This window comes from Gossypium hirsutum, chromosome A01 (assembly GCF_007990345.1).
Source record: "Gossypium hirsutum isolate 1008001.06 chromosome A01, Gossypium_hirsutum_v2.1, whole genome shotgun sequence".
In the NCBI taxonomy this organism is placed as follows: domain Eukaryota; kingdom Viridiplantae; phylum Streptophyta; class Magnoliopsida; order Malvales; family Malvaceae; genus Gossypium; species Gossypium hirsutum.
Genome location: NC_053424.1, coordinates 12,493,572 through 12,506,082, shown reverse-complemented (window position 1 = coordinate 12,506,082; position 12,511 = coordinate 12,493,572). Strand labels below are relative to the sequence as shown.

The following is a 12,511-nucleotide window of genomic DNA, read 5'->3' as shown; positions in this document are numbered from 1 at the left end:
TTAGATGATGTTTGCACCTGATCTGTCACTCATCTTCTTACACAACATAAGTCCAAAACACTTTGTTCAAAAATTGCATCTGGAAAGATGTAGTCTGGTGTTCTTTTATTATTTTATAACTTTAAAAATGAATACACGTCTTCATAATTCATACATTTGTAGTAATATCAACCGGAATCAATTAAAGAAAAATTTAGGACATAAATCATAGTGGTATCCAAAATTATAATCCCAAACTTACTATGAATCTCAATTGGAACTCACTTTCCACTTATCGTCTCCTTTCTCTTCCAACCACTCCTCTCATGCTTTCTAGTTCTTCAAACTCAAACCAAAATGTTATTACGTGGCCCAATTTATATTAAATAATTAAACACATCAACTCTATGACTACTTCGGTGTTCACAATGTTGGGACGTGGTATTAAATTTTACGGATTTGATTAAAATTTTGAAATATTTTATCAATTTCTTTTAAAAAATATTAGGATCTAATTAAAATCTTAAAAATTTTAAAAACTTAATTAAAATTTTGAAAATTTTAAACTACATACAATTAAAAATTTTAACACTGAAAAGGATTTCTCAAAACTCTTATGAGGCTTTAATAATAAACGAAGATTAATATTTAAAGGTTAAAATATATTTTAAATTTATATTTTTATATATATATATGTATTTTAATCTTTATATTTGTATTTTTTATAATTTAATTCTTTTATTTTTAAAGATTAAAAAGTTTAGGTTCAATTGTTAACATCATTAAATTCTTCTATTAAATTTATTAGTAATATATTTTTAAATTAAAAAAAAACGCTATTGATAGTCATGTAAGAAAAAAATGTCTTTGTAATGGACCTTAATTTAGTAAAAAATTTTAACAGTATTGCTAGTTTAGTGAAAATTGTATCAATATTTTAATTAAAATAAAATATTTAGACTAATAAATGACATTATAAAAATTGAGATATCAAGCTATCATAATTAAAGTATCAAGATTGAATAATAAATTTTAGCATAATATAAATACAAAAATTGAAAATTTACCATTATTATATAATCTAAAAGAAAATATAGAAAGGTTTTGAGTAGTGACATGTGTCACGTAAAAAATATTACATCATAAATTTTTTTAACATTAATGTCATGATAGGTTTTTATTATATATGCTTTTTTTTTAAATGATACATAAAATTATTTATAATCCCTCTTCAATCCTTAAATAGGAGGATAATGCACTTCAGTGTACTCGAACCTGACAATAACATTTAATATAGGCATAATGATTTATTTAACCCTCTAACTTTACAAAAAAAATCACTTTAGCCCCCATTTCATTTTCACTTCTTTTAGCTCTCAAACTTGTATTATTTATCAAATCATCCTAAAATAGATATAAAAATTAACGTCTAATAACTTTGTTGATGTGGCATTAATATGGCAGTCCACATGTATGTCAACAATTAATTAATTTTTAAAAATTAAAATATTAAAAATATTATAATTTTTATACTTTTTAATTTTTAAAAAATATTATTTTCATTAATTTTTTAAAATTTTAAAAATTAATTAATTGATGATGTGGCATCTACATGCATGTTACATCACCAAAGTTAATAGATGTTAACTTTTTCATTCATTTGGGGTGATTTAACAAGCAATACAAATTTAAAAGCTAAAAAAGATAAAAAATAAATAAATAAATCATTATGCTTTTAAGATATATATAAAAATTAGAAGAAATTAAATATATAATATAAGAATTAAAATATTATTATATTATCTAAAAAAATTATGACCAGGAATGCCTCATTACTTTAAAGTAGACTTGTTTATGGGTTGGGCTACTCAAAAAGTAAGAGGGTTTAAGCAAAAATATAGGCCCGAAAAATGAATTTGGGCAAAAAAAACCTGTTTAAAATAGGCCAGGCATCAAGTAAGGCATTTTTTGCCTAGACCCAAACCAGCCCAACCCAAATTCACAAAAGGACAAAAAAAATTTACTATTTTCTTATTGTTTTATCATTATTTTACTATCATTTCACTATTGTATTACTACTATTTTGTTGTTACTGTTTGAATATTATATAACACTTATTTTATTGTTAATTTTGTTATTATTTTAAAGGCATTTACATATTAAGTTGCATCTATTTTAGTGTTAATTTAAGTATACATATTTTTTTAAAATTTATTTTCAATTTGTTGGAAAATATTTATTTTAATGTTTTTAGTATTTTTGATATATTATATATATTTAAAAATTATATAAAAAATTAATATGAACAGGCTAAATTGGGCTTGGGTTTTAACATGTTTATCTAAGCTGAATTTGGACAAAATTTTAAACCCGTTTTTCTAACTCGGGCCTAACAAATGGGCCTAAAATTTTTGTTAAACCCAATCCGGCTGATAAATACCTCTACCTCAAAGGCATTCCTTTTACATAGAAGATAGAGATTAAATAATAAATTTGAGTATATAGACACGAAAATTGAAAATTTATTATTACCGTATAATGTCAAAATAAAAACGGTGATGCCTCCCTTACAGAAAAAAATAGCCACGCCTTCCTCATGAATAAACCTTTTGGACATTTTTTTAATTTAGAATTAATATGTAATTTATTAATTTATCTAAAAGTATTTAATTGGTTTTTGAATTTTATTTTACTTAGTACTTAAATTTGTATTCTGTTATACAAATTGTCTCAATTTATTAATTTATTTTTTTAAAGATTAATATATTGCTTGTCCTTGAACTTGTCCAAAAGTATTTAGTTGGTACTTGAACCTATAAAAAAAGTACTTAATTGATATCTGAATTTGTCCAACAAATTATACTTTTTTAAAATTATTTTATATCTTTTTTAAAAAATAATTTTTTAATTTGTATTAGCCATGTGTTATATTGAAATACTGTCATGTATCACTATAGGATGCCGTGTGTCACGTCAACCCAAACTAATAGTGTTAGTGTGAATGTACCAACCTGGTTGATGGAATACAAATTTAGATACCAATTAAATACATTTAAACAAGTTCAAAGGACAAACTACGTATTAGCCCTTTAATTTATAATCTATAAATATACAGATAGAGAGTAATGGTGAAACTAGAAGGGCTGGCAGGATCTTCCAAAAGGAAAAAGATTTCTGAGAGCTGTTTCCTGGATCCGAAAGAGAGTACTTGGGTTCTCCCAATAACTAAAAAGTGTATCATGCCTGAATCTAACCGGGGTTCGCGATAGTAGAGGAACTGGATCGGAAAAAAGAAGGATTCTAGTTGTAAGATATCTAATGAAATCGTCGCTAGAATTGAGATCTCATTCAAAGAGAAAGATATCAAACATCTGGAGTTTCTTTTTGTATATTATATAGATGATTCGATCCGCAAAGACCATGATTGGGAATTGTTTGATCGTCATTCTCCGAGTAAGAGGCGAAACATAATCAACTTAAACTCGGGACAACTATTCAAAATCTTAGTGAAAGACTGAATTTGTTATCTCATGTTTGCTTTTCGTGAAAAATACTAATTGAAGTAGAGGGTTTCTTCAAACAACAAGGAGCTGGGTCAACCCAACTCCCTTAAAATGAAAACTTTTCCATATAATAAAGGTAAAATTATATTTTAACTCCTTAAAAATATAAAAATTTTATTTAATAACTTAAAAATTATAAAAATATAATCTATTAAAATGATAAAATTACATTTTTTTATCATAAAAATTATAATTTAATTTCTAACTCATATAACAAATTTTCTGATTTCAGAGAGATGCACCGAAGAATTGAAGAAGGTTTTTCTCCCATTAAACATAATCTACATATGTTTTCTTTGACAAAGAAAGTTGTTATGCATAATGCATTGATTCATTTGTTTTGGAGCTCGAAAATCATTCTGCCAAACTTCTACTTTTACAGCCACTCATTTTTTTTTTCGAAGAAAAAGCCTGACACTTGGTGGCTAGTATCGATCAATGGAGAATATGATTAAAAAAAATCACTCTAAAGAGAAGAAGGAAAGACGAAAAGCCAACCAAAGGCGATCAATAACTTTTTAATATTCCTGTTTCGCAGTTAGATATGTTGACAGCACAATAAATTATGTTCATAGGTAAAAATCACATAAAAATGGATTAATTTTATCATTAGGAGTCTATACATAAAACTGGTTGGAAGAACTTAGGTGTATAACTTTCCATACTAAAGATGATGTTTATATAAGACTTGCTTAGAGCACTAATTAAAGCTTTCATTTGACATTTAAATGAAATAAGTTTCGCCATTCTCATTTTCTTTTAAAATGAATAAATTTATATTTCGTTGTAACTCAATCTTTCAATTAATATTGAAATAGTTTAAAGTAGGTAATAAAGGAATAAGACAGAGAGAAATAGACACACAAACTTCTATTACCTAAAACTCGGTGAATAATTTATTCAACAATCGAACCAAAAATCTATTACCTAAAACTCAATTTACACTTACACAACAAACAATTGTATCCTAATGGATATCTTTAACTTGCTACAATCAGTGACCGAAATTACCTCACCTACAAGAAGTTTCAACTCTCCAAAACAGACCTACATAAAGAATGCAAAGTAACACAAGCAAATAAAGCAAAAACAGTCTCCCAAAAGATGGATTCGACACATGGATAGGTAAAATATGACAGCTTCTCCGAGTTACTTTGAACAAATAAAATCACCATTTGAATTGAAGTATTATCCAAGATAATATGACACTGAAACTAAGGCTTTAGATGTTATTGGTTTGGGTAAAGCTGAGTATATTACCCTTGAGCCAAGCCACAGTTTTAGGTGGCCCAGTATAGAAACCTAACCACGAATAAAAAATATAAGTTGGGATTGAACTGTTAAAAACTTGCTATATCTGTGAATTTCTGATACATCCCATTTTCCTGTGAGGGTAAGAAAATGGGGCCTAAAACTATGAAATTATAGTATTGAGTTGAGTAAATAGAGAAGGAACCATTTAAACAGTTACCTCTATACTTCCTGGTTTCCAATGCTACACAAAGGAACTTTCCTCCTTTTTATCATTTGGGATCATTAATGTGCCCTATTTCTCCTCATCTTCTTAACTGAATTTGTTCTCTCTTTATCTTATTGGAAAATAATATATATACCAACTTCACCAAGCTTTCTTCAATTGGAATTTGGAACCATTTTGTTTGCATATATCATAATAATTATGACCCAAAATTTGGTACACCCCATTTAGACCTCAATCACAAAAATCTGATAAGTTCGTGAACTAAAAAAAAAAAAAAAGAAATATAGCAGAAAACCATCTCATCAGCTCACTGGATGGCATTGGCAACAGCTGCAAAGATGCATATGATTGGTTCCCTATCTCCAACATCAACTTTTTCAACTCTTTAGGTCTCTGTTTAATTTTGTTTATATGATTTTACATAATGTTATTAGATTAATCAGAACATTTTATGCTCAAATCCATAAACGAGAAACACCACATCAGAAAAGGAAAGAAAAAGACAAATGAATGAATGCATGAATGAGGCACCAAAGAAAGGCGAAATTAGAAATGCAAAAAATGCAAGGCATATGCCATAGGAGCTGAAGTATCCGTGAAACATCTCAATCCTGAATATTAGGTCATTTTCAGTCAAAACCCAGAAGAAAATAAAGGAAAACAAGTCCATAAAAAACAAACCACCAACAGTGCAATTGGAAATTTCCATCAAGTTAGATCAAATTTCAAGGTTCCTTCCGATTTAAACCAATGTTGATTCAAAACAATCAAAAATGCAATGCAATTATCATTCTTCTTTTTCTTCTTTTACTTTTATTGGAAGCAAAAATTATATGAAGAAAGTTTTTTAAATTGGTATCACAGCTAGGGAATGAAAAATCCTCTATTGTCACTGAATATATGCTTAAATTCTATGCATCTACCACATTTATTATTTTACCCATACATCAAAGATGCAAGACTTCCAAAATCTACCCAGTTTTTTTAATTAAAAATTACTACATTATAATGTTGAAAAAAACAAAGAACCCAAAATACAAAATCAGAGCTAACAAAAACAAAGCACATAAATGTTTCGAATGAAGATTCAACCCAAGAAAATGAGACAAATTTGAAGAACAAAAGCAAGATGTCAAGAACCCTAAATCTAGATCTGATAATAGCATCATCATTATCATTGAATGAAGACCCATTTGTTCATTTTGATCCTGGTTTCATATTTTTACTTTTTTCGTTCTAAATAACAAACAAAAGAAAGCAAAAAAAAAAACCAATAAATGGAGGGTTTTAATCCATTTGTGAGGGATATTATACAAAGAAAGATCCGTAACACCACAAACCCTAAATCATCATCATATTTCTAGCAACAAAGATTTCATCATTTGATAAAAATCAAAGGGACTCAATTTCATACTCATAGGGAGATCAAGACCATTTCATCTTAACCATGTCTCATATTTTTTTTCTCATCTTTTTTTTCCGCTTAAAAAAAGCTAACATTTTTTAAAAAAGAAAAAGAGATCCAATAATCGATCATCATCATTCATCACCGGCATCGTGATCAAAGACATAAAGCGGTACACTGGAGATCTTCATCTTCATCCAAGGGTGGAAAATTGAGATCGAAAGGCAAAGTTTTCCGACACGAAGACAACGCGATATCCCCATCATCAACCACCGACGATGATGAATCACAGTCACTATGACAATCCTCTGGCTCTACTGGCGGCGGCCTCGGATAGTACTTCCTAGTCGAAACCACCGCGAAGTCCGCCGATTTTTGCGGTGGTTGGACCGGTCTGGGTCCACTAAACGATTCCACCGTGCTACTCATGCTACTCCTCGTGGGTCTCTGTGGATTCACTTCGGGGTCATGAAAATCGCCCATCGGATATAACCGGCGTTGGTCGATGAACCCTTCGTTGTGGTGATGATTGGTTTCGAAAGGAAAAGCCGGGATATTTGAAGAATTTATGGGGAAATTTGTTTTAGCTTTGGGTCCACGGAGTGTCCTCGCCGCCGTATCGTAGGCTCGAGCGGCTTCTTCGGCTGAGTCGAACGTCCCTAACCAGACCCTGGTCTTCTTCCAGGGGTCTCGAATCTCGGCCGCGAATCTGCCCCATGGCCTTTTTCTAACACCTCTGTATCTCGGCTCTTTAATAGATCCGCCGGGTTGCAGTGCCGGTCTCCTAGCTACGGCGTTTGCCGCGGCGGCAGGAGCCGCCGCTGCGGCACCTCTCCCTCTCCTCATGGAAAAAAAATATTTAAAAGATTAAAAGAATAGCAACAATCTATATGACAAACAAAAGGGGTTGATGAAAAGATCACGATGAAACAAAAAAGAAGGGAAGTGAGGAAATAATCAACCCAACCAAAACGAACTTATCTATGAATCTAAGAAAAAAACAGAATACAAAAGATTGAAGATAAAGGGAAGATAAAGCAAGAAGACAAAGGAAAGAGGAAGGAAAGAAGGAAAGAAAGAAGGAAGGGAAAGGGAAACAAGGGAGGAGGAGGAGGAAGAAGAAGATTGGTGGGCTAAGAACTGGATGGCACCAGAAGAGAGGGCCTGCTCTTCAACACACACCCCAACAAAATAATGATATTATTAATTTTCTTCTTTTTGGGAATAGAGTTAAATATTTTATGGCTAAAATGGGTTTTCCTTCTTTTTCTCGATTTCCCTTACCTTGTCTTGCCCCCACATACCGACTCGCTTCTTTTTTCTTTTAATCTTGAAGAAAATAATGTGATAAATGAAATGACATAGAAGCCCTTTGTCTTTTTTTAATTAAATTTGTCAGTAATTAAAATTGCCTCTTATGCTTTTTGGTGGATTGGTCTCCATCACCCTTTTTTTTTCTTTTACAGCTCTGTTTGCTTCCTTCCAATTTCAAACACAATGGCACTCCAAATTATACCAAGGGTTTTATTGAGTTTTGAGTCTTTTGACCAACTTTGCTATTCTCCTTAATACCATTGCATGGCATTGGAGTATTAAAATGAGGGCCACTTCTTCTTTTAAAAAGAGGAAATAAAAATCTTGGGTTTAGAGAAGGTTTTGATTTCATCTTATCCTTCCACCCATTTTATTTATAAAGTATTTTTTTTGCAGCTTTTTCCCGCCAATTCCTCTGCATTTCCTTTTATCTTACTCCATTCTTTTAAACCCATTTTACATTTCTATCTACTTCTTTCATCTTTATTTTATATAATCTTTGATTAATTTATTTTTTATCTTATATTATAATATTTAATTTCATTTTTATTATCAGTTTTACATTAATTCTAATTAAAGATACTATCTATCTAAATTTACCCTTAAAATAGGAAGAATTCTTTTCCCTCTGCCTTTAAATGCAATCTGATTAGAAAAAGGAAGAAAGATTTGAAGCGAAATTAAAGCAAGGTAATGTTGAAATGTGGATTCAAGGGGACGAAAAAGGCATTATTTAAAATTATGAATGTGATGATGGAAATATTGAGTCCAATATGTTGCTTTTCTAAATGACCTGCCACATCATTGAGCAAAACTTCTAATTCTCAATATTAAATTAATAATCTTCATTGAATAATAATTTTATCATAGTAATTTTTAACTCAAAGTTAAAAAAACCTATTCATATATTTTATTTTTTTTACATAAGAACTCTAATGACGGAAAATTCAAAAACACATCAAAATTTTTTATCAAAACTCAATTTATTTTAAACTTTGATTTTAATCCCTTTCTCAACTCAATTCAAAAATCATATATTATTTTTATTAATTTTCTATATACTTTACATAAAAACAGTTAACGCTTGGTAAACCTCTACAATAAAAAAAATCCAAATAAAACATGAAATCGTAGCATTGGGAAGAAGCTTTGTAAGACCCAAATTTTACCCGGGACCCAATAAAACCAAACCCGAATTAAACCTAGCCTATTATCCAGTTACAAGTCCAAACCCAATTTTGGCCCAACCTAATCCCAACCCAAACAAAAAAATAAATAAATAAATAAATAAAAACCTTGGCCACAAACTCCACCACCATTGGCCACCTAAACCACCCCAACCACTCCACTTGTAAAATTTGGCTATAAAAGTCATTCAAGACTTTGTTTTTAGGTGGTGGGTTTTTGGTTTTTTGGAGAAGGATTGTTCTTTGTTTTGGAGGAGGTTTTTTTGTTTTTTTGAGGTGTTTTTTTGTTTTTTTGGAAAGAAGGTTATTTTTGTTTCTTGGAAAGGCTAGTTTTTGGAGATTAATCAAAGATCAAAGCAAAAGAGGTTTCTTTTGTCTATTCTTATCTTTAGTTCTTTGTTTGTTTATTATTTTCCTTTCAATTTTATTTTGTTTTTTTATACGAAAGTAAAAATAAAAGTAAGAAGCTTACCCATATTTTCATTATCGAAAAAGGTTTTTTTGAGGTCCGGTCGCCGTGTACGGTGGCGCCGATGGCGGCCCGTGGGGGTCCATGACCGAAGCAAAGCCGGACCAACGGCCGAATTTAGAAAAGAGGGAGAAAGAGAGTTGAGAGCTTTGTTTTATTATTTTATTATTTTTACTATTATTTATATTATTATTATTTCTCATGTATATATTATTATTTATATTATTATTATATTATATATGCCCTCTCCATATTTATTTATATTATTACTATCATTATTGTTATTTTTATTATTTTTTATTTCTAACTACTATTATTATATATATGTATTATTGTTTGTATTATTATTATTATTATCACCCCTATTGTTATTACTTTACTTTTGTATTCTAATATATTATTAATATTACTCATATTTTTATTATTTTTGCTATCACTATTACTATTATATATTAGTGTATATTTTTATGTATATATATATTTATATATAGTATTGTTTTTTATTACTTTAATTTAATATTTTTATTATATTTGCTTTTTGTATTTCTATATTTATTATTATTATTATATAGTAGTGTGTATTTCTATTATATACATATATATATATTTATATATAGTATTATTGTTTACTTTACTTTAATATTATTCTTATTATCATTATATCCAACCCAATAATAATTCTTTCATAAAAGTAATATTCCGTATTTGGTAATTCGAGACAATCGTGCCCTAACTTATTGGGTTTCGATTTTTCTCCTTTAACCTAAATAACGGAATACTCTTTTAAATCGCGACATGAGTTTTGAAAAATGCTTATTCTCGGAGATACGAGGTGTTGTGCCCTAACTTACTGGGTATGGCATTTTGTTACCTCGAAATAAGAATTTTGCAAGTAAAGGCAATATTCGGTGTTTGGGAATTCGAGGAAACGTGCCCTAACTTACTGGGTTTCGATTTTCCTCGTTCACCTTAACTAACTGAATAACCTTTTGAAATACACGAATTTTTATATAAAAGGCAAGCTCGTTCTCGAAAATTCAAGATGTCGTGTCCTAACTTACTGGATGTGACATTTTATATTGTGAGACGAGAAGGTCCTTAACATTTGAGCATTTTCTTTACAAAGAGGGATCGTATTTTAAATTCTTTCAAGTTTTCAAATTTTCGACACTAAGACACTAATTAATCAACTAGGTACCAATTTTGGGCGTATCGAGGGTGCTAATCCTTCCTCGTGCGTAACCGACTCCCGAACTCATTTTCTGATTTTCGTAGACCAAAAATTATCGTTTTAGTAAATCTTAACTTTTATTAAAATGATTAACTTAAGGTGATCCGATCACACCTAAAAAGATTGGTGGCGACTCCTGTTTTCATTTTTTTTTCTCCAAGTCGATACCCGTTTTTTCAAAAAAATGGTTACGACAAGCTTAGTAGAAAAAAATAGTCACAGAATTGCAGAGAAAAATTATGTAATAGTTATAAATAGTGTGTTGAAAGAGAAAAAAAGAATGGGAGCATAAAAAATTCAAAAGTGCTTTAATTTAATTTGTTCTTTTATAATCTAATCTAATTTAAATCATTTTTCAATTTAAATTTAATTTAAAATTGTCATAATTTGCGTAACAAAGAATAATTCAATACCAATTTAAATAATAAAACAATGAAAATAAATAAATACTAATTCAAAAACAAGTATAATTTAAATATGATTTTGTAATATCATTAATTTTCTTCTCCCTAAAATGGGGTTAACCATACTCTCCATCACCTAAATTAAAAATCATCGTCTAATACTCACATTCTTATTCAACCAATGCCCAATCTCTTACAACAACAATAATAAATAATAAATTTTTATATAACTAGATGTATTTTTCTAATATTTAAATATTACTACTTGAGATAATAATTGATTTATTAGCCTATTTTAGAATTTATAAATATAAATATAGAATAATCATATTGTAATTTTAAAAATATATCTAAAAAATTACAATATAAAATCAAATCAATTCATAAAATAATTTAAACAATTAATATAAATATATATATATTACCCAAATTTAGATATTTAAAGACTTAAAATCTTAATCTTTACCGATAATATTTATGTTTCATAGACAATTTATTAGTAATTTAATAATAATGAAAATAGTATATATATATCTGATTAAAAATAATTCTTATTTTAATATTTAAAAAATAGGAAAATACTCAAATTTAATTATGTTGATTATTCATTTCATGTTTTGTGGTTTGTGTCTAAAATCCTTGATATTTATTTGCCAAACCGTATAGTTATTGGTATAACTACCGTCCATCATGGCTCATGATGACTCCACTCTCCACCTGCCCCATTTCTATCATATGCTTGATTCAACATCTTAGCTAACTTTTAAATGATTTTCTTTTTGGTTTATTATAATATGAGATTAAGTCCAAGTTTCATTTTAGAACACTTTCCTTTTTGTTCCTAATTAAAGTTGCTATGTTCCCAAAATAAAATTCTAAAAGCATTGTATATTTATTGTATTCCGTGAGAAAATATGCTTTTTAAATTATTTAAGAAAAAATATCAATTAAGATAAATTTAAATTTTAAAAAATACAATGTTGATAAGAATTTAAGTACATGGGTTTTAATTACATTATAGGAATGTGTTTGATATACGAACCAATGATTTGCACTATATTCATATTTCAAAATTTTTTAATAAATTTCATAATTATAATGATTTATAGTCATCATTAACTAGAATTGATGCCTCCTCATTTCTCGAATATATAATGATAAAAATAAAAATTCAAAAAGAAAAATACAAGTATAAGGGATTATAATAATGTTGTTAGCTTTTAAGTAATTCTTGTTTATGTCCTTAAGCACAATGGATCCTATGAATAGATTTATAGTTAAGGTGGGGGTAAAAATGGGAATTTGCAAAATGCTAAAACCAAATTATGAAGGTACAAGGCACAATCATTTTAATCTTTATTTGGATTTTGTGTAAAAGAGCAAAGATTAATATTGAAGCAACCATACAAACTCTTAATTAATATAAGTGTATATAACAATAATGAAAATAGGATACTTGAGAATTAGTGAATGGCAGTG

The 12,511-nt window shown here is 28.7% G+C and overlaps 1 protein-coding gene across 1 annotated transcript; it reads right to left on the bottom strand.

The window, feature by feature from the left end:
* Positions 1-6,300: 6,300 nt before the first annotated feature.
* LOC121206073 (ethylene-responsive transcription factor 3) lies at positions 6,301-8,005 on the bottom strand. Its single transcript, XM_041076264.1, has one exon. The coding sequence runs from the start codon at positions 7,271-7,273 to the stop codon at positions 6,584-6,586; it is 690 nt and encodes a 229-aa protein (XP_040932198.1). The 5' UTR covers positions 7,274-8,005; the 3' UTR covers positions 6,301-6,583.
* Positions 8,006-12,511: the final 4,506 nt, after the last annotated feature.

Excerpts from the sequence above, each read along its gene's own strand:
- LOC121206073 (XM_041076264.1), bottom strand. The coding sequence starts at position 7,273 with ATGAGGAGAGGGAGAGGTGCCGCAGCGGCGGCTCCTGCCGCCGCGGCA.